The sequence below is a fragment of the Periophthalmus magnuspinnatus genome, chromosome 16 (assembly GCF_009829125.3).
Source record: "Periophthalmus magnuspinnatus isolate fPerMag1 chromosome 16, fPerMag1.2.pri, whole genome shotgun sequence".
NCBI classification, from domain to species: Eukaryota; Metazoa; Chordata; class Actinopteri; order Gobiiformes; family Gobiidae; genus Periophthalmus; species Periophthalmus magnuspinnatus.
The window spans coordinates 15,363,734-15,387,796 of NC_047141.1; the positions used below are offsets into that span (position 1 = coordinate 15,363,734).

A 24,063-nucleotide genomic window follows, 5' to 3' on the forward strand; every position below is an offset into this window, starting at 1 on the left:
GTGTCCATATAAAAATAATTAATTTTGATTCAGTCTTCAGTGAACTTTGCCATCCTTCCGATTTAGGAAGCAGCGTCTAAAGATATTTGAACAATAGATAGTGATGTATTGCATGTAACAGGACTACAATATTTACAGCAATTGAGTTATTTGCAGTTTGAAAGGTCACAATAAGCATATCACAAAGACCACATTTATAAAAGATGACGTCAACTAGTCTCCATGGGATCTTCTAAATAAAAATCTGCTAACATTGTCTTTTAGACCTCTACAAACAGGTTCTCAAATGCATGTTGTTTTAGTATAACAGTTTATAGTTTAAAACTAAATCCCAATTTGGAATCAGAATCATCAGCAAGTTCATTTTACATATATGTCTATGTGCATCCTGCAGCATACTTATCACTGTATTAGTGTCATCTTAATGGTTTTAAAATGTGATCCATAGTTCTATTCTCAAGTCATGGTACAGTTTTGACAAATTTAACTGATAATAATGTGACAAGACAGTGAAATGCATTGTCAGGATAAATGCATAGCCCTAAGTGACACTGTTGCATGTTATCACTTACAGAGTCTATCTGTACGCACATCTGCAGCCCAGGCAGACACACTCACATGTGGAGAGCTGCCTTCAGCTGAGCTGCTACAAATACAGAACTATTCACAAAATGTTTTCTCAGAGTGACACTATTTACATACTTCCAGAAGAGAGTTATTTGGGGCATGAGAGGGTGACCCTAAAAGTGACAACATGTTGTTACACCCAAGAGACTTAACACAAACAGTAGTAGTGCAAAGGCATGTACAAAACACCACTGGTTTCAACAGCCAAATTGTTTGGATCATAATGATTAGGCCTGTCACAATAAATACTATATCAACTTATTGTTCAATAAATTGTAGAATAGTTCTTGGAGGAAATCCTGCTTTAGGGTTCTTGTGTCAGTGGCATTATGGCTTTAAGTATTATTGTGTATCATCTATATTTTCTTCGGCAATACATGATACTTCCGAATTTGTTATCATGACAGGCGCAATAATGATTTTGATTATAATTTACAACAATTTATAACATTTCAAGCTTACATGGTCTTGGTTGTGCCTGTGCCAAGATAAAAGATAAATATTACTGCTGCAAACCTCTTCATTTAACAAACAACATAGCCCTTCTTTTTCATTGAAAATGCATCAATCTATTCAAACCATACCACAAATTTTACTGAATATGTTTGGCCCCAATATTTTACATAGAGGTAGGACATATCTTTAAAGTAGAAAAACAAAATGCAGGCTTGAGCATTAGACCTGTTTGTTGCAGTTTCTCACTGACACAGAGGGACACACCCAAAAACAGTCTGCAGTTTCAGGTATGGTTTGTTGTGCTTAGTTCCACCTCTCCCCACCTCACCCCACCTCACCCCTGCACCAGGAATCAGAGGTTTTCACTGTGTCCGACCCACCACCGGAGCAGAGCAGGGTGCTCTGTCTTTCATTATGTTCCATTTGAGCGTCAATCTCACTGCAGCCAGAGAAGAATACCTGCGTTCTCTTTGAAGTCCAGCCCTGACTATAGTAAATTATCATCACAAACCGCTCCAGGCCTTTAGCGCTGCCTCTCGCCTTTGCGCACACCATTACCTGTCCTTCTTGTTTCTGCTATCTCCTGTACTCACTGTTACAACATGTGCTTATAGTGATATGTCACTTTATCAGCAGGCAGGGACAGTGCATGGATGTTGGTACGTTTATGTAGAGCTATAACAATAGGGAAGAAGGAGAGGACGGGAGGGCAAGAGCGGCACAGCACACAGATTAAATAGCCAACATTCCTTTAAAAGGAAGAGAAGGTAGCCTTTGGGCTGCAGACAAGCCTCCACTTGTAAAAAGTGGAGAGGCAGAGAGAGAGACACACAGAGAGAAAGAGATGACAAGTGCATGGCTCCTCTAGACTAGTGGAGCGGAACAGGAAGTGGCAGAGCTTGCTTCACATGGGGAGGGCTCTGGGGTGCAAAAGGCAAAAGTCGCTCCAACCTCCAGCTGTGACTTTACTAACAAAAAGAACAAATCAGCAGCAAACCAAAACAGAACTTTAAGGACAGACTTTCCAAATGCTGTTATTTAAGGGAATATAAACCTATACAGTTAGACACCAAGTATAAACTATTGGTTATCACTTTGGGAGCAAAATGATAAAACACATCACAATAAGAAGGTCCTGCATTCGACTCCTGGGCTTCCTGGACCTTGAAGAATCCTTCATATGCTTGGGGCAAATTTCACTACAGAGACCCTTGGTTCTCAACTCTCTGTAATGGTCCACTACTGTACTTGGATAATGTATTTACAATGAAAGTTCTCACACTGCCTTTACTTGAGTGGCCTATAGCTTTGTAGCAGGGAATAACATGCTTGGCCGACTGGCAGAGGGCCGTTTTCTTGTGATTAATGAAAACATGACGTTGTACTGGCAAGCACAACCTCCTATCTGTGCTTAATGTCTGCTTGGAGATAATGAAGCAGCATTGGTTGTACAGTAATTACAGTTTCCTGAGAACACAGGAAGCCAATGCGGCCTTACTCTGCACAGACCGTGTCCTCTCTGTTTCACAAGGTAAAATGATCACAGCTAATCAATTATATCCAGACACTAATTATTGAACTGTCTGCTCTGGAGCAGCCCACTCTGTGGCCCATTTGACGTTTGACTGCTGGAGGAGAAGTACTGGCAGTACTGCTGCCTTCAGCACTGTACACAAACAAACCTGGTAATAAAAAGCACTGCAAATAATAAAAACTGTAAGCCAGGTGTCTTCAGCTATAGTGTTCAACGGTGAGATTTAACCTTAAAGTTAAGTCTATGGCTACTGCCATTCTAACGGAGTAATTATATTTGCATCAGGGATAACAATATATTTCTTATCATATCAAAAGGGGGTCAGTATTTTAAAAGGTCAACAGTCATAAACTGGGTGCACACTATCAATAAAACAGCATAACTCCCTAAAGGAATATTAAAGTGATTTGTGGGTGCTGTACGACCTAAACCTAAAGTCAAGAGCTCAAGTCTAGTCGTAAAGTCCTAAATGACTTTGCCAGAAAGTACACAAAAGCAACTTGCATTACTGATGCCCAAAGTTATACCCATGTAATATCCTTGCGCAGTACGCACGGCGCTGCGAGGGATTTTCAGATGCTTAAAGGCAAGACATACCATATACGTGGGTTATATTATGCCATTAACTACAAGAGCAAATAGCAGCTGTGTTAAATCCACATCGAGGTGTCGAAGCAGCCGAGCACAGCAGCATTCCTGTATGTGGACGCCACGGTCTGTTGCGCGCACTCCGACGAATCAACCATTACAATCGGTTAAACAAGGCGCACAAGAGACCATTAAACATCACTACACTGCACACGTTTGCGTACTGCCATTCCGTATTTATGAAGTACTAAAAAAGAATACTCACCCGTGAATAGAAATAAAAGGACAGGTAGAGCGCACGGTGGGTTTCCTGCTCGAAACTTGCTCTGTGTCAGCGGGGGAAAAACATTGTACGCGGAAGTGCGCGTGAAAAAGTGAAAAAAGTCATACGAGGAAAAAGACAGAGGCGTCCAACTTTTCTGCCATATGTTTTTCTATGATCAAATGAGCATTGCCTTCAGTGAAGTAAAACTATGACTCATAGAAACTTCGAGTTTAAATGGTTTGTGTTAAACGTTCCATTCCACCTCAAGTTGAAGAAAAAAGTAGTGCCAGTTGTTTCCGCACTGTGTTACAGAGTAACCTTTCCCCACTCCCCACTACAGGCAGATCATACACCCACCAGGCTACTGTTGTCATCTACATCAGGAGATTGTGTTATGGTAAAAATGTTGTTTACTTGATTATTTGTAGGGTGTCTGCATTAGACTTGTCTCCGGCTTATATAAGACGAAAAATGTAGCCTTCAGTACTGAGACACGCTGAGTTATATGCAAGAACAGGCTGATGGATTCAATGCACGAGGACAACACTTTATACGTACTATAATATATATATATGTAAAAAAAATCTTTCTGGCGGAAAATCAAAGCATCCCAAACTTCACGAAAACTATTGATGTGTTTTCCAGCCCTGTGCCTCCACCTGGTGGTGAAATTAGCCTCAATAATGATAGAATAGAACAGAATATATTTTATTTGGCAGTAATAGGGCTACAGAACACATGGTAGATATTCTATCAGTTCCATTTCCTTATCGAACTATGTCAAATTGTAAAAACAGTGCCTCAAAAAGTCATATTCTTTATGAAGTAAGATTTTAAGGTCTTATACTCAGACTATAATTAAACATTAAAGATCTTTATATTTACATGTCTTAGCAAATTACTGTTAAAAAGAATCAGTCTGTATCCCATATAGGCTAAAATTACTAAGCTAGGGAGAACAGTTTTATAAAATGATCTACCTGACTTACTACTAACCTAATCATGCCATATGGGTAGTACAATACTTTTTAGTGCAGCATATAGTGAATAGTCTCTGGATATTATAATTGGATCTTTTTGTTTGAACTTGGGACTCATGACAAAATGAAAAAGGAGAGCATGCATGAATAACTCTAATAAGAGGCTCCAAAGTTTGTATTATTATTATTATTATTATTATTATTATTATTATTATTATTATTAGAAAAGGCCTGTTGGTCTATTCAGTGGAGGCCAACACAGCACATATGCCTTTATTGTATCTATAGGAGGGCAGTGGCCTCTTTTAGCTTGAGGCATATTTCCAAATCCCAGATGGTACACTGTTTAGTACAATGCTGTGCCACTATATGTACAGTGATAGTAATATTTAAGGAAGTCCTTTGATAGATCTTTCATGGTAGTGGGATATTTTCTAAAATGACTGTTCATACACCTGCTCACCTAAATCTCCTTTTCTTATTGTTGCCCCAGCAAATTGTTCTTTCTGTTAGTGCTTTACAGCTCAAAGCCAAACTACTCCTCTCCCGTTGTGTAATTTCTCCCTTGATGATAAAAGGTTTTCTAATGGCTGACATTTAAGTGCCAGCAGTCATCGGCACATTCGGTGAACAAACTGTTATTCAGTGGCGCTTCTCTTAAATGGAACAGAGATAGTCCTATAATAAAGGCAGGTTCAAATTACCTATCAGTGGGCAACTGCGGTGATGTGAAACTTTTGTGTTGCCTGTCATTTTACCACATTGAAAACTTAAATGTGTTGAGATCTGTAATAGATGCTTACCTCCGAGGTCCTTACTGCACTAAAATTTTGACAAAATGACAGCCTGCTATATCCAGAATAATGTTTATTGCTTTGAAGATATTAATCTTTTTTTTTTCTTTTTTGCTCTTCATTTATTCCTCTTTACAGTAAAACAAAGAGATGACAGGTAGAACCACTGCATTGTCAGGTTGGATGTCTTCACACATACACACACAAAGGATATTTACAGCTGTCAGTGGACAAACCTAATTCACCCAATATGGGACAATCTGGAAAATGTAAGAGAAGTGGCATCATATCCCACACTGTATGGTGTTAAAACTGAGATATCGTATAACATTTGTATGCAGTTTTTATATTTGGATATATAGAAAGAACATTGTCAGTTAATATGTAAGAAGTTCACACTGGTAAAGCATGCTATACAAAACAAGAAAAACCCAAATCATAAATTCAGCTATTCTAGCTGAATGCTTAACGTCAGTTAGGTAGACCCAACTTGTTTTTGTTTCATCACCAAATCAGTTGTTTATAGTGTATTTTTCTTTTAATAATTTCATTCTCTTAGAATTCTCTTTCACATTGTCCCAAATTGTTCAAACTGGGCTTGTTTTGCTTATGAAGGTGACTGTAAACCATTTTCTGGAGCAACTCAACAAACATTACATTAACTTTACACTTAGGGCGTTCACGACTTATTGAAGACTGTACCATAGGCAACAGATGCTGTGAAGCTATACACTTGAAATTGAACCAAGGACACTGACCATCAGAATCATAGAGTAAAACTGCTGTAGATGTGTACGCTATATCACTTTTGTATGTGAAATGTCCTTGAGCAAACCCAATGGTCCTGCTGCTGGCATGGACAAAATGCATTGATTGCAAAAATAATCAAAACAGATTTAGAAGGGAGAATTTAACAAGAAAGCCAATATTATTCACATTTGACTAATTATAGTACACAGGCTGAATGTAAGCTATAAAAATAAATCTAGCGGCCCAAAGGGTTTGTGTGTTAGACGAAAATGACCATAGGGCACAATTAACCCAGGCTGAGGAAGTCGGACAATTCCACTGTGTCCTGCTCATAGAAAAACATCAGCTCATCTGCCATTAATAATTTAAACTTTGATACACACGCTTATAATTTTCCAACATTTTAAATACAGAAACCACAACAATACAGCTTAATTTATCATAGTCATATTAATTAATGTAATGTACACAATATTAAAATATATACACAGAAATATTCATTCAAATTATAGATTGACCAAACTGTCCTTTTCTCTTTTTCTTTCCTTTCAAAATGTGCAGCAAATGCCTCGATCACAAATAAATATTCACAGTACCACTTTAGCATAAATATGCATTTTAACAATATAAATAAAACATTTTTATAAGGTGCAACTCTGGGGAGGTTTCCAACACAAGACTACAAACCCGAAGACGTTATGTGAAAGTGTCCACTAGGGGGTAGTATTTGATCACATCTTCAAGCTGGAGGCGCTAGCGCTGGAGATTTACAGGACAAAAGTGTAAAAATTGGATCGATTTGACAATTCCGTGTTCTGAAATGTTAGTATAAGGATGTTGTTTGTTAATGTTTGTCAAGACAGGGAAAAGCGAGGTTGTAATTTACCACCTCAATGCCTTCAATCACTGCTCAGAAAATTGCAAAGTATTGCACTAAAAAGACCTACAAAACATTAGAGAGATCAAAACGCAGGATAGTTGTATGGCCATGCTTGCACCTCCAGATAATATACCCTATAATTTCATGTGCGTCAAAAATATGGGAAAAGTTTGTCATTTATGGAGTCCAGAATTATGTGTCCAAAATACATATGGGATCATCTAGTGCAGGACAGCGTCTTGGACCAGTAAAAAGGAGAGAAAAAGAGAGTATTTCAGAGCAGATGACAAGATGGCTGACAAAGTATTAGCTGTGTATCATTTTGAGAGTGTCCGTCTGCCTGTCGTGTAGAGCCAAAGAGGGGGAGAGTGAGGGTGGCAGGGAGGGGGGCGGAGGGGTGATGGGCATCAGGCTCTTCAGAGGGTGGGGGGACACTGGCACCGGTGGTAGAGAGGAGATAGGAGGCAGAACGCTGGCCTTCTTCCCGTCCAAAACGATCTGGGGCCTGTCTCGATTCAAACTTTTACCCATGCTGAACTCATCATTTTCGTTCTCTGAACTGCAGTCGCTTAGATCCGTTATCTCCAGATCAGAGTCTGATTCGGGGTCTGCTTTCACCCCTCCTCCTCCACTCCTCCGCTCTGTGGGACTCTGCCGGTCGCTCCCTGTCCCGACACCCACCGCCCCAAGTCCCAATCCGAGGATTGGAGTAGTGGGCTCTACCCTGTCCCTCTCCCCCAGTGCTGTCCCATTTCCAATATCCGAGCGTCCCAAAGGCAGGCTCCCCGGATAGGGTGGGAGGCACAGTCTGGGGGGCTGACCACCCGCCGTGCCGTTTGTCCCACCCGTTTGGCCCCTATCCCCCCCACCGCCTGCCTCCCCCGGGGGCAGCAACGAGGAGAAAGGGTTAGGCAGCTGGGAGAGGCTGCTCTGTAAAGGATTGGGGTAAAACTGAGAGGGGTACAAGGAGCCAGGGGGCAGTTTGGGGCAGTTGTTGAGAGAGAAGGCCCCTGGGAGGTAGGGGTTGAATCCCCATGGATAGTCGAAGGGTGGGCTGCGCGGGTAGGGACCCAGCAGGGATGGGGGTTTGGAGTAGCACGGGGCACCTATAGGACAGAACAGGATACAGCAAGGGTTAGCTGAAGAGGGCAAAGGTTTCCTGGCATACACCATCCAAGAATGTTCACTAATTATGCTCTGCAATATTAGCAAGTCTAATGAGAAGCCACAGGGGCCAATTCTGGCACGGTTACTTTCAACATAACTGTGATGGTTCATTTATGCATGCCAATAGTGGAGCACATCAGAGAACCACATGTGGACACATGCGGCTGTGCAGATCTAACAAAAGGATGTGTAATGTAGTTAAGCATGGTAGATATTTCTTTCTGCGCATCGCAACATAGTTGTTACTATAGTGAAAGTGAAGAGTCTGACAGGGAGGAAACTTTCACTGCATAGTTTTGACATTGTTTATATCATTATCATAATCAATTACGCAAGAATATCTTCAACGTGCTGCAAATTAAAGATCACACTCTATTTGACTTGAGTTCTACACAAGTATTATCCCACAACATTGGGCAAAGTATGAATCTGAGGTGACGCAGCGATTGAATTTTAATGCATAAACAAAAGCATTGCCTCACTACCAACTGCACTTCCTTCCAACTGACAACCAACTCAAAGATTCAGTGTGTCGCTCTCATCTCTTCCCCTCTTTCTTGCCTTACTCTTTCCCTATCCTCCACTCCTGTTATTTACTATGCAGGGCTAATTTGACAGTGGAGAAGTCTGGGCGTGCTGGGCCGGGAGTAGCTGGCAGACACATGAATATTGAATCAGTCAGGCAGGCCTCACTTGCTTATGAAAACACAGTAATGGGCGCCCACAGGCCACAAACTCAAGCCTGCACCCTCAATTAGGGCCTTCCTGCCTGGGAAGGGATTAGGACAGCGGGGACACAGGGGAGGGAGAGGAGGGCGAGATGGGAAGGAGAGGGGGAAAAGGACCTGAGGACAAACAAGGTGGGAGGGGGCAACTCGTGTGATAAGAAGTGCATGAAGTTGACCCGGAGCTGTAGCACAACTCATACACACATTCTGATGCACATATGTTCCAGAAGGCCATAAATTAATGAATGTGCCGTGTCAATCAAGCTAAGAGAATCCCTAGTCGTAGTTGTTGACATTCTCATGCGACAACAGAGCAGGAAAAATGTAATGTAGGTTTGGATGGTGGAAGAATTCTTTGGCTTTGCAACTTGTTGGTACAAACAATGACGTGCATAATTCAGAAGCTAACCTGGCTGCTCTCACCTGCAGCGCTGCCTCACTCTGGGCTGCACTGGGACAGCCATCTCTCCCATTTCCTTTAACAATAAATGTTACTGCCTCAGCGCATCCTCACCCCTCTGCCTTCCCCTCTTCTCTCCATCTCCTCTCTTTCTTTTTAGGAAGCATGTCTTTCTTTGTACATGCAGAGTTGCTGGTATGAATATTTTGTATGCTTTTGGTATTCTCACACATGCTTATCTTTGGACAGCGAGTGAAGGGAAAGTAACACTGGGAGGGTTAAGTAACTGTAGAATTTTACAAACTAACACTGGGTACATTTACATAGTAAAAATCAGATAACACAATAATTAGATTGTGATAATAGATAATCTGATTTTGATGTGAGTTTACATGCAACTGGTGACATGTCAATAAATCACTACATTTGTTTAAATGTTGTATTTGGAAGACAAATTACAATTCATTGTAAAATAACCTTTTCAATCTAATATTTTCTATTTATTTTTTTGTCTTTTTCTCTTTAGTTATCCTTTTTTACATAATTTCCCTTGTCAAAACTTGCACAGATGTGAACAATAAATAAATAAATCCTATCACTCACATTGTGTGTCACTGGGTTTGTTTACATGCACCCAAAATCTGATTGTTATCCCATTTCTGGACCTTTAAGAATATGAAAATGACAATGACAAACTGCAGAAATAATTCGGATTTTGTTGCCATAAAATGATAGTGAGTGCATTAAACATATTTTTATAGTTTTATTATATTTATATTATTATTATTATTTGTACCTGAACCAAGAAAAGGTAACGAGTCCAGCCTGAGCTTGTCTCCCTCGGGCCCTGGTGCAGCGGTGCCACGATCAAACAAGGAAGTGGCTCTGCTGGAGTCTGGCAAACGTGGAAACAGCGACTGTATAGCCTAAACAATAAGAGAAGAAGATGAAATAGACACAAAATTAGCTGGATACAGAAGACTTCCTAAATGGATGCATGTATTCATTCAAATCCGTCGCCATATGTCGCCGTGAGGTTAAAGACGTATGTTGACAAGTGGCACCCTGCGGAGCGTGATGCAAACAGTGACAGAGACGGAGCAAGGACAGGATGAAAAGGAGTGTCCGGGGATTGGGATTTGAGAGAGGGGAGGGGAGGGGAGGGGGGAAACATGGGGCGTTCAAAGACAAGAAGAGTCAGATGGAGGCCAATGCTTAAGTTTATGGAAGGATAAGGAGTGATGATAGAGTTTTCAAGTAACATTAAGTGTTGAATGTTAAGTCTTTTGTACAATTTGAGCAGTGAAAGTAATAGGAATATTGTTTTAAAAAAATCCTTTGAAAAAACACTTCTGAGTACAATGTATATATTTAACAAACATCCATGACTGAGATTCTTGGTACCACTTTATAACAACTATACTTCAGTTACCCTTAATAAAGCATGAACAAACAGACATGTCAAATTAATACAATGAATCTCACATATGCACACACCTAAAGCACTCCTAAATAAGTATTAAGAATTACTTTATATCACTCTAAATGTGTGTATTTGTTATCGTTGCTTCCAGGACATAGAACAAATGGAACAGTCAAATCAGGTGGGACAAAGGAGGTGTTTTTTCATGTGTGAATCAATAGTATCTGTCACCCCGACGGCCCTCCACGTCTGCAGACTGTACTCCCAAGCTGCCAAAGATCTGGGTTGCTTAACAAACCGCATTAATGACCTCCCATTGATCTGATCTGACGCGAGCCCTTTGCTTTGTATGGCTTTCATTTTCAATCGATGACACATGGATACGGCATTGGGACAGCGGGATGAGGGGGGATAAGATGTTCCTCTTTGTTTTAAGGACAAGTTAAAACCACCGCCCCTGCTCTGTCTCCTTCACACACGCATTGAGATCTGATCCGGACTTAAGCAGAGTGATGGATGGGTCCCTTCCACTGTACTTTTAACTTCAGTGCACTTTTGGTGAGAGGTAAAATTATAAGGGTAGAAACTAAATTAAAGGTATGTAGCACAATATATTTTGAAAGCAGTACTGTACACTATACATTTTATTATCATTCAAGACATTTGGAATAAAAAAAAAAATCGAAATAAATAATACTTGGTTCTAGAAATATGCAATGGTTAAAAATCTGACTATGTGTTGTAGTTTTATATATTCTTGTGTTGTGTTACAAAATGTATTTCCTTTATCTTGGCACTGTATAAATATTGCATACTTTTTTAAATATTTTAGATTCTACTGATGGTTTTCTTATCCTTCCTTTTTGGTTCTGTCCAATTGCATTCTTGGCTTTCAAGTGACATCTTCCACGGGATGTATCGTCACCTTATTTAGCACACCTGATGTTTTTATGAATTATTGAAGACCTCGCTGGCCGAAGCAGTAGTAACGTAAGCCTCCCTTGCTCTAATAAAGGACTTTTTAACCTTTCAGAGTGCTTTGGATTTTGTACCTTCACCCACACTCCATATTGAAGAGTATGTTTGGTTTTAAATGCTGCGATGTCAGATTTTAAATGAGATATTAATTTGATTGATTTAAATAATTGATTGAATGTTTTAATACTGTATACCATAAGTACTTTAAAAATATGCATTCAGAATCATTTGTCCAAAGTATAAAACGGCAAAACTTATTCAATGGTTATGTGATTGGTATATTGTTTAGTACTTTTATTCTGTTTACTGTTGATGTACTTTCAAAATGTGGTAACACTTTATAAAAACTACACTTTTATGTACAAACACTTAATTCATAAAAATAATGTGTTCATTAAACATTAAGTCTTTGCTCATGCTTTATTAAGGCTAATTAAGGTGTAGTTATTATAAAGTGGTATCCAAAATTCCAGGGATTTTTACATTCCATCTTATTTGTCATTTTAGAAGAAAAACATCTAAATTGATTTGTTGACTTGACTATTTACTCAAAACGTCTTTCTTATTGCCGACAAGAAGCCTGGTGTTTTGTTACGTTTTCCCTCTCTGCATGGTTCACGTACAATTCATCACAAGTTAAATTTTCAGAATCTCTCAGGGCAAATCCTCAGTCGTCTCTATTCTATTCCGATGGCCATTAGAGGTGGTGAATAAAAGATAGATACAATGAGTACCACCTATGTTCACACAGAGCAGAGACACAGCAGGGGCCTGGAAATACTGCGATTAAGTAAACTGTATTAGGCCAATCCTAATGAATTATTGAAGTAATATCTATATTTTTTCACTTTTTATAATCTTCTATGTTTGAGGCCTACTTCCCTTTGAATTGTGGAGCAGATAAGACTCTTTGAAAATACCTGTTAGGATTTTGACGATAGATGACGATTTTGACGATTTGATCATAGCATAATTGTTCAAGGTTTTCAGGAAAAATCTACAATTAACTATCAATAAGATGACTTGTGGTGCTTTGTGTTTTTGTGGTTATAAAAATCTTTCTAATTGACAGAGGACAGAGCCAATGACACCTTCAGATGCAGAGGAAAAACTCAATGTGACCAAAAAATGACTTGGACCGTTATGTTATGAGGCCAGCGATATGACGGGTTAGATTGCTCATTGAACTAAAATGCAGTTAACATAATTATATTCAAGATTTTACTAAAAGTCTTACATGGTTTTCCCTAGTTTGACAATATTGATGATGTTTACAATTTGACTTCCAGGTTGCATATTACATAGAGGTAATTCCATAAGTGTTACTCTGAAACCACACTGGAAACAAGGGCCAAATCTCATCTAATTTTCACAGTTTATTTAACATATAAAACACCTTTATTTTCTTAAAATAATATTTAAACTGTCAGAAAAAATCTTTGTAAATTGTCCCAGCTTTTTGGTTGGAGCTTTGTGTATTGATGTGATACAGTGATATAATTTTGGAACTTTAATTTCAAGTGTTACTTTTGGGATTTTTTTTTTTTTATTTTTTTTTCTGTATAATTTTTAACTAGTCTACACAAACTGGCATTTGATTAGGACAAAAATAGCATATATTTGTACCACAGATACAATCCCATCAAACATCGTAATAACTAGAAAAACACATGAGCCTTTCATAGGACACGTAAAGTATTTAGTTGAACCACTTTTTTCCCACAGTACATCAGAAATATTTAGTTTTCTGAAATAACTGTATTAACAATTAGCAGTGGTTACACTTATATGGTCATACCTCTGGACTACAATCCGGCGCTGTGGAGCCTCCGTTGAAGTGATTCTGGGCCAGAAAAAATGGGGAATTGGCCATGTCCAGAATGGGGTAGTTGACTAAAACCACTTTACTGAAGTTGAACTTGTACGTGAATCGTTTCCCTTTGGTCTTGTGCAAAATGCGCTTGTTGTAGTAATACCTGCAGAGAGGAGAGAATAAGAGACATGAGGGCGGTGCAGTGAAGGGATAAAGGGAAAAGGAAGAGGAAAAGGAAAAGAGGAGGAGAGGATTAGAATAAAGCTCACATCAAGGTTTTGTGTTTGGTATCGTTAGCAAGAAAGAATAAGCAAACAAGAGGAGCTGAGCGCTGTAGGGCTGGGGTTATGCTGATTTCCCACTGTTTTTATGCGTCTCCTCCTTTCCTCCGATCAATTCACGTCTCACCACCTTCATTCAATACAATGTGCTGCTTTAAAGGAATCTTTTATTCAGCCGTTTGGAGGAAAAGTCAAAAAGTCCTTGGAAAGGCTGCATACTTAAGAAGTACAGACAAAAAGGTGGCATAATACAAGTAACCTACACGTTATTGTTTGACATATTGATCTTGCTCATTTGTCAATAGTCAGACAAAATTACTGCTACAAACAACTGTGAACTGTATCTTATGGCTTTTTAAACCTCAAATTCTTTCATTTATTAAAATATTTTTCATTGTTCAGCATATTTGAAGTGCAAATATATTATGTGTACTATATATTATGTGTGTACTATTTAGTTGCATTTGTTCAATATGGTTAAGAATAGCTTCACATTAAAATAATTACCTGAGGAAAATTTTAAACTTCTTTTCTCATTTATAGTTGGAAAAATACAGAAAACATAACTGAAAGACTTTTGTGCAGTTTGTGTATCTGCAATCATTTTCTTTTCCACAAGGATTTCAATTTGTGAGATCAAGAACAGTTTGCCTCCTGAATCCTGAAAGTGTGAACATACACACGGCCCTGCGGCACAAGAGCACATTCACAACAAGTGCCATCTCCATGACGACGACCTCAGGTGTCTCCTGATGGGCGTGCTGTGCCAGTTGTCATGGCAGCTTCCTGTGCCACCCACTGAGGTGTCACACAGTACAGTCTGCCACGATGCCAACACATGGTACTGCCTGGTTCAGGTAGAATGTAGTGCTCAGACTGGGGCGATGGCAGCTTTGACAATGTGGGATTGGAGCAGGGTGCAGCTGATTTCCTTTTACATTCGTACATTGACAGACGACTATGGATATTTTAGATAAACTAATTTAACTCTACACATTGTTTATTGTTTTTGAATGAACCATTGAAGTTGGCACAATTATCAAATCAATTGTTTAGCTAGAAACATCACAGTTAAGACCTTTACTAACATTCGTTAGTAAAGGTCGTTCCATAAATACATGGGATTTTTATATTAGTTTAACAGTTGTGACAAATGTTAATGGTCCAGGATTAGGTGACCTCCAAGAAAAAGAGGGACACGTTGTTGAATGTGGTGAGAAACACAGAGTCTGGAAATTTTGTCTTGTAGATGATACCTGAAATAACACGATGTCATTTTTAGTAATCCTCATAACGTTACATAACCATAACATAATCGTCATAACGCAAAGACAGAATGGAAGAACAATCGGTGCCAACACATTACACAACTTTGAAAGCCAGTACACCCATAAAGTGTTGATTTCTTTATGAGAAATGTAATCTGACTTCATTCTTGTGGCATTGATTGAAAAGTGGGACAGGGGCCTAAATGACTTTGCAGGACAACCAAAAGAGGGACAGGTGAATGCCCTCTCCAGGATGTCCAGAATGTGCATGTGAACTAAATCCTGATATGAAAACATGAATTGCAAATCAAATCATAATCGCAACAGTCAGAAAAATTGCAATTAGATATTTTTCCAAAGTGGTGCAGGAAGCTGGAACGACATGCAGATTCCACACTAAGAATCCCCGGTCTTTAGCATATGTAATGCATTAGACAAGCTCAGCATTGCACACAAGCCCGCAACCCTTCATTATGCACTATATCAACAAACCGGGTGTCCGTATCCAGTGCAATCATGTGTATGAGTTTTGCTTTGCGTGGCAATTGTGCCGTGGCCCTTAATTGAGCAATTAAGTGAGGCTAATTAAGAAGGCTAATTGTGGCCCCAGCCAATTCATAACAATTAGACTCTGACGACAGCCCCCATTAACAAGAGGCCAAAGGAACGCAGAGGAGGGGGGCACGCTGCTGGTGGGATATTTGCATAAGAAAATACTGGTTAAGTGCTGTTGTTAAAGTCATTGAGTTTGGCGCCAAGCTGTTTTCTATGTTCTAAGTGATTTCAGACCAGGGCACCAGTTTGAAATCTGTATTGAATTTTGATTTGGTAGATCAGTGCTAAACTTTTCACTAGGATACGCAATATAAAAGTATTGACTGTCCTTCATGAAAAAATCCCACATTTTTACGTACTCTCACAAAATTCTAAATTATTTCCAAAATTCTAAAAAGAAATTCTAAATATAATAAATCTCATATTCACTGATGAGGCTCCTACAGCTCTGACTCCACAGTAATGATACAGGACTATTACAATATCACACTGTATGAATCTCATGCCACGTCAAAGCCACCATGTGTACTGTATTTCACCTCATCTCTTGTACATAACGTAAAAATATATTTGATATTATATTGTTTATTTATTGTTTTATTTTATTATGCATACACATATTAGTTAATATACAACTTTGTTATCTTTGCTACTTTACTTATTTTCAAATTGTATTACCATCTATTTCATGGCCTTTCTTATTTTAATGTATGAGCTACTGTGTCCACGTGGATCAGTAATGTTTGTCTAAGTCTTCTAATTTGATTCTTGACTACTACCACACATGTAACACATCATTTGTGATAGAAAAACAAAATATCCTCCCTTGGTACCTCAGTGCTCTGCTCAGCTTGTCATAGTTCATGTGTGGCTTGCACTTCCTGATCCCCCACAGCCGGGCCACCTCATCGGGGTCTTTGATGACGAACTCGCCATAGTCGCCCTGCCACGCTATCACGCCTTGGTACTCCTCCTTCTGCAGCAACTCCAAAATGAAGTGCCACAACTGGATCTGTCTAGACCCTGGGCTGGACTCTGGCTTGTAGGCCCAGTCTGGAAAAGCGAACCCTGGATAGAAAGAGCAGAAGAAGATGTCGTTTGTTTAAGTTGTACACCGCAGGGTTGCTGTCCAGATGACTGATGGCTGCTGAAGGTGAGGGATGGTGTGTTTAATATCACAGCATGTGCCTAGAGCTATGTGGACCTGCGCTAATGCCCTCAAGGTTCAACAGATTGGTCAGCTGGATGATGACAGCTCTGGTGGATGGATGTAGCCCAGGTCTGAATCCTAAAAGCTAAATATATGCAAGTTATGGGTGAGTTTAAGAGTTAGTCATTTTGCTAATCCTCCAGTGACCTTGAAAAAACCCAGTGACAAATGCAGAAGTCAAATTTTCCATGGCTGCCATTTTATATGGATATTAGTACAGTAGATATAGTGTAGTATATATATATATATAGAGTACGAAGTGTATATATATTAGTAGATTAGCAATTTAACAATAGAGAGAGAAAAACAGAGTTTACCCAACAAACGCAAAGACTGTCTGGAGAAAAAAAAAAGAAGAGAAATCTCTATAATGATAACTAAAATGGATTTACGTTAACAATCTCTGTATCAGTCATGCTCTTATTTGCATATGGGTGTGTCCATATTGTCCTGGTTGTCCAGTTGTAAACTTTATATAGTCCTGCTCTAGTCCTAGTTTAATCACAGCGTAATTGTATTTAGTCTCAGTCTAGTCCCAACTTTGATGCAGTGGAGATCTGTGTGTACACATTTAAAGGGGCCTACCTCCCTTATGGTGACATAAATCGCAAATACATAATTCCTTCATTATTAGATCAACAAGATGACTTAAAGTTAAAGGTTGAAATAGATTAAGTTTAGGGTATATGTTAAGATTAAGATCATTCTCCAGAAGATTCTCCAGATGAATGCAAGTCAATGCTATGTCCCTAAAAAGAATTAAAAAAACAAAAAAACAATGACCATAGCCTATATGTAACTTACATGAGAACATAATTATATAGAAGGAGGAAAAGATGTGTGAACATGATAAAACAATTAAAATGGTTAGACATATGATACTATCTTCATCTTTTGCAGGACAAGTAATTGCCAAACCCCAATAAATCGTGTTAGTATCACTCTACAGATTAACACTGAAATTGTACAATTTCTACTTTATTATCTAGAACTTGTATGTGTGTTTGTGTGTGTTTGTGCATTTTCTAGGACAGAATCCCACAACTCACCATTGCACAGTGAAGATGGTTTGATGAACTGACCTGGCGTCCAAAGGGTGGGCACCGGGGGCAGCAGCAGATCACTGACACAGTTGCAGTCCATGCCTCTGCAACACCTGCAAGAATATGATCACATAAGTCAGAATTTACCTCTTAAATGTCTCATCTTGGCCTTTTCAAAAATGTATTACTAAGTTGCCCATATTGCACTTTTCTTAATTTTGAGAAGCTTCACGTTGCATAGGGTGTGAAGCTTTCATAAACATACCTTAAATCGATGGTGAAATATGGCAAGGTTATGTTTTATATGTCTGCAGACCAGGTGTTTGATAGATGGGATCTTGTGTGGCCTCCTGAGGCCAAGTCTGATGCAACATGGTGGACATTCCCGTAGTGCATTTAGAACAGGAGGGATTACATCAAACTTTGAAGAGAGCCTCCACACTCGGCCATATTATGCATTAAAACTAGTACTATTTAATTGATCATAGGATAGTGTTATTTTGAAATGACGGTGAGGTGAACTTCCAACTTATGATTGGTTTAGAGTTTGAGTAGAAGTTTAGCAAATAAAAAAGACTTCAAGATTTTAACTAAAACGTTTGAATTTGGGCACTGAAACGATTGAAATTATGAAATGGAGATTTAAATTTACAGTAATATTGGCTCACAAAAAAATAGTATACAGTACACTTTTAAGTAAGTACCAAAAAAGAGCCTACCTTTTTTTTGTTTAGAACATTTTGAGGGGGTGTAAATTGTTAACACATAGTTTACTAACCATTTTTCATTTTAAGGCATTTATATCTAATATATAAAGATGCACTATGTAACTTTTGTTGTGGAGGGTTTCTATAGAGATTGCTTTGCATGGAATTTGCAGGTTCTCCACAGAAACAAGCAGGCAAAGTTATATAGTGCACCTTTAATCATGAGTAATCCTACTTTGATATATTTTCTAACTGATTTTAAGTGACAGATTGTTAAAACTGGCTAAAAGACAAGACTGTTCAATCTTAGGCAAGCATATACATTCAGAATATATTGACATATCCCACTGCTACTAATTTTACACATCTCATACAAATTAATCAATTGAATATTTTAAACTTGATGGCAGACTCTAGCTCTTAGTTAGTATCTACAAAAAAAGTCACCTATACTAGCCGAGCCTAATGTCTCCTTTGCTTACGCATACAGACATCTTCTGACAGGAGTCTTCAGTGGCCTATTGGATATCACATTTTTCTCTCCTCTTGTTTTACAAAGCTCAAATGGAAGAGATGCCCCGCCGTTACACTGCTGTCTAATGCTGCATGGCCCTCTCTACCTCAGCCTCCTCTTTCTGCCGCTATTTAATTATGCTCTGTGAATTTTGGATTTTCCCTGCAGCATTGAAATGGAACGTGAATTATTAAGGTGTGTTTGTATAAATTATTATTGCTAACTCCAGGCATTTCTCTCCCTCTCTCTCTCTCTCTGTCTCACTTTCACACTCGCCCTCCTCCTAGCCTTTGGATTGTAACCCCTCGCGCCTTCTCCACCCTCTCTTCTTCATCTTTCTTGTTTTCAACCTCTCTTTTCTGTCTTCAAATGGAGCACTGGCATTGGTCTGTGATATGCCTGACTTTTGCACATAGGATTATTATTACCGGTACTTCTCTTCTTAACTGTTGCTTTCCCACAGTGCATCAGCTTGTTACAATTTTTAGCTTGCAAAAGGATTGGAAAGGATTTTGAAGCTTGACATGAGGCCGTACAGTTACCCCAAATTGCATAATACATCACCATGATTGATCCAGAATATTTTTTAAATGGCTCATCGCTATAAATGGGTCGCTGGTTTGATTCCCTCTCCAAGATATATAAAAGTGAGTGAAAGTGAGTGTGTTGCTTGGATTGGCACTCATGTTTTCACCACTCTACCTCAAAGCTGTAGCTATGGAAGTGTTGAAGTCCATGTCAACATCACTTGCTTGCTTCATAAAGACTATGTTTGTAGAGATGCCCCACTCAACTTAAACTTCTAATTCCTGACCATGATGTAGAAATTCCCGCTTTATATCTAAATTAGATAAAACAAACCTTGTTGCTCTGAACACAGCTCCATAATCTTTTGTTCACATCTGAAGTATGAGGTTTTCTTTGTGTTTGAGGTAGTAATCCATACATTTCTCTTCCCTATGGGCTGCAGGTCATCAGTAGTGCTCTTTCTCTTTTATTCATTCTGTCTCTCTCCAGGTTTGCACTGTGTAAGTTAGCCTCTGAGGATCCTATATGTATAAACGTATACATTCTGTTAGGGTCTACCATTGCTACCTCCTACGCACTGCCAACTATCTACAGACATTCTCCAACCCCAACAGGTGAAACTCTCTTTCCTGTTGCCCACCTGCTTCCTGCTTGCACACCTATCCCCTCTCGTCACCTCCCCCCGGTGTGTCAACCCCACCCACCTCCGCACCTCTGCCTCTCATTGCGAGCTGCTCAGTGTGTTTTGCTTCTTTGACGCAGTAATTTTCTGTTTGATTTCGGAGGTAATACATTTTTTACAAATCAAAGAGGAAGCCAGGCTGAGCAGGACCGCACCCCCTATCCTCCTCTCCTCGCTCACTCGCTCCTTTTCTCTCTCTCTCTCTCCCACCCCTCCCGCTCGCTAGTTTCTCTCTCTCTCCCTACTCGCCCTTCTCGGACCCCCAGGCCAGAGAGGAGATAAAGGAGCCCCCATCATTTCCTTGTTAGTTTTGATTTGGGCAGCGCAGGGCTTTCAAGTTCCCCCCATCACCCCCAGAAACATTATAACTAGCAGTCCTGGGAATACACTCCACACTTGTGCACGCACATGCATGCACGGACTGTCAGATAAGAGTGCTGGCAGATTGTGATAGAGTGAGCAAGGACGGTAAACACAACAATTCTATGTCCCTAACATGCAGGTAAATGCTGAGCTATGTTTATATTCAAAATTTGCTCAAGACAGCTTGATTAAAAACTTGCTAAATGTATCTCTTGTCTCTATAAACAGGTTTATTTATCATTTCAATATGTCATAACACAGATTAAATGAAACCAAGTAAGAAAAATAAGAAGAATTGTTTGGATCTATATTGCACTTGGCTGGACAAGCTGGACAACATTCTCAAAGTGCAACAGTTGGACATTCACTTTACATCGTCAGTAACAACCTCTTTGGGCGGCAGTAGCTCAGTTATGTTTGTCCACTGAAACGAAGGCTGGCGGTTTGAATCCCACTCTCGACATAAACATCATTGGTTGAGCGGTGAGATCCACTGGTTGATGGCATGATTCCAGCACCCACAAATGAATGCTGTTGTTGTGTTCTTACGTAAGACACTACCCCCAGTGTCTACATACACTGGCGTATGAATGTCTGTTTAATCATTCAGTTGTCCAGGTCTGATCTAAAGACGAAGTTTAAATCTGTCAGCTGGACAAATCATTGTAGGAGTGAAGTGATCATTGTAGGAGTTCTTTTGCTATGGTGTATGAATGGGTGAGTGGTTCCTTGATGTAAAGCGCTTTAAAAATATGATCATTTATCATTCGAGTCACTCTGTACATAGGCAAGGTGGGTGTTTTGCCCATTGACACAACAACAGTACAGGCACTGGTCGGATCTGGAATCTAACAGTCAACTTTGAAGTTTTGAGATGAAATACTACAATGTGAACAGAAATGCCCAGATATTGATCTGAAAGACTGCATCTGTCTGTATACTCCAGCCATGCGTCGGGACTGGAGCAAAGAATAGCTTATAGATAACCACAATAACAAGTTGGATCTTTCACATAAACGTACTGACTATAGAATGCCCACTAAATAAGACGTCTACGGAGCCTATATATTGACTGAATCAATATAGACCTTCTTTTTAGAGTGAACCAGCTACTAGTTTACTAAGAGAAAGATGCTGGTGCACTGATAACCACACACAATAACCACAACAACACTTTATTTTCAGGCACCGAGACGTAAACAAAAGCTCCGTCTCCCACAAAGGGGCCACCTGTACGATGCGACGAGGAAGATGGATGACTCCGGACGCAAGAATCTACAACAGGACCACTGAACTACTGTAAATACTGTGATAATAGTGCACCAAAAGCTCAAAGAAAACCTGCTCCCACACACAATGCCTACCCCAGCACACACTCAGCCTGCTACAAAGTCTGTGAGTCAAGAGGCGTTTGATCATCCGCGAGGCGCTGTTGGAGGATGTTTTAGGGACAGGTTTCTCTTTGTACAAGTACAAGGACGGACAGCCTCACGTTTACACAGGGGGTCAGAGCGGGGAGATGAGTGCAGTTTTTTGTTACTGAAAAAAAGGATCCTGTCAAGTCTTGAAAGTGTGAGTAAACGGTTACCTTGAAAGCAACATTTTTTTTTCTTTTTCTAAAATGTATTTATAAGACTTTGACATCTCCTCTCCCCCGTTGCCTATTCCCCCCAATGCTCTTCTGTTGAAAGTGAAGCCTTTATGTTGGGGGACATCCTCAATACTATATTTTCACTGTTTTCCAGCTTGGAACTTTTTGCCTCTCTTTTGGAGGCTTTGGTAGATGGTTGCCATGGCAAATCAAACGCAAATGGATTTGGCAAGTTTTTATAACAGGTGTCCTTTCTACACCACAGTCCAACCACGGGGAAAGATGGGAGATAAAAAATGACTGTAAAAATGATAATACTGCAGTTGTTTTTTTGGAGATACGCAAAATTAGAATATCAGTTATAATAAAATACATAAAAACACCAAATTAGATTAACAAATTTAAACTTTTTGCAGTTGAGGTAAGGCTAAAAAGTGATATTTTGCCACTTTTATGAGAAATTTAATGTATTTGAATTTTCATAGTACAAAGTTAAGAGCTTAGAACTTAAATTTTACTACAACATCTGGCCAAAATATGATTTACAGTGCTGTTCATTTCATTTATTTAACTTTTCCTCAGAACAGGGAATAGAGAAACATCACTTTGGTACTTCCTATCACTACAGCAGAGGTAGACTACAAGAAAATGATTTTGTACAGTGCGAGCAAAAAAACAAAAATGTAAAATGACTTGTTGTTCTTACTGTAAAACAGACTATGGGTTTGGAGCTGTGAAGATGAGGTTAGTAGGCCATTGTCAGGAGTGAAGAGGAGCACACTGTAGCACCAGCTCAGTTTTACATTGTATGTGGTGACTGTGTGCGGAGGGTGGAGAGAGGGGTGGTGGGGGGCTGACATTCAGGCAACATTACGTCTCCAGCTCTGTCTAAAGAAGGAAAGAGTGATGGCCTGTGATATAAAAAGAGAGAAGAAATGAGAGGCATGAAGACTCTGGCCTCTGCAGCAGATGAAAAAGACTCGCTACATGTGTCTCATCTTCCTCTCTTTTTTTTGCCCTTTTTTTTTTTTTTTTGGTTGCCCCTGAAAAAGCCTGTGCTGGAGTGTCTCTGTTCCTCTCCCTGGTTAGCTCTGACACACTGGTCAGCCTCGGGGTGCGAGAACAGAGGGACTCGGCGATGGGTTTGTTAGAGAACGGAGAGAAGAGGAGAGGAGAAACTGCACAACCAGAGGAAGGAGGGGTGATCTGCAGGACTAGAGCAGGTCCTGTCCGTCCAAAAGTCAACACATAGTTATGGTAGTTTTTATGGGGTTAAAGGGATATATTTTGTCAGCTGGAAGTTAGTTCACGGCAATATGTTAGATTCTTACAGCATGGCTTTTTAAAACTAAATCACAAAATCCCAATACTTAATAGCAAGCAGACATTTTTTCATTAAGGATATGCAGTTCATTTGACCTGGAGTCAGAATATTTTGAATAGTGGCAAGTACAGAGGAGTGGGAGGGGATACAAGGTAGGTGAAATCCATGAAATCAGACATTTTTGGAGCACTGAAGATTCAAATGGAGGACAATACAGGATTACTTACATGTGCATTAGTCATTCAAAACATAACTTTGAGCTAAGCATGAGGGGGCATCGCTATAACATGGTTAAAAGCTCATGAAAGTGGACTTTACACAACATGTCCCCTTTAAACCAATCAATATACCATTAATTATAACTCAGTGTGATATATGACACTGGCATCACCTATTGCATGGAAATGTAAATCTTTGAAGGAAACTTCTTTGCTTGCCTGACAAAGGATTTTATTTTTTATTAACCACAGATTTTTAAGGTCTGTGAAGTTCGTCTGCTTCTGAAACATTGATTTTCCTCATCTGTAATGTCAGGAAAATTATGGCGTCCAAATCTCGAGAATAATAAAGTTTTAAATAAACTGATGACACTATCCTTGAATGCCAGTGTGGCT

General features: G+C 39.4%; 2 protein-coding genes across 3 annotated transcripts in view; both read right to left on the reverse strand.

The window, feature by feature from the left end:
• Positions 1–3,748, reverse strand: part of arhgef1b (Rho guanine nucleotide exchange factor (GEF) 1b) — a 31,184-nt gene extending 27,436 nt beyond the window's left edge. For both annotated transcript variants that reach the window (XM_055227554.1, XM_055227553.1), the window contains exon 1: positions 3,471–3,748. The gene's annotated coding sequence lies outside the window, so the exon portion shown is untranslated. The remainder of the gene's footprint in view (positions 1–3,470) is intronic.
• A 3,432-nt stretch (positions 3,749–7,180) lies between these two features.
• On the reverse strand, positions 7,181–17,873 carry erfl1 (Ets2 repressor factor like 1). The gene is made up of 5 exons (XM_055227836.1): positions 17,747–17,873; positions 16,321–16,555; positions 13,369–13,546; positions 9,966–10,095; positions 7,181–7,980 (listed from the first exon to the last, which is right to left on the reverse strand). Exons 1-5 carry the CDS (start codon positions 17,838–17,840, stop codon positions 7,181–7,183), a joined length of 1,437 nt encoding a protein of 478 aa, XP_055083811.1. The 5' UTR covers positions 17,841–17,873.
• Between the last annotated feature and the right edge of the window lie 6,190 nt (positions 17,874–24,063).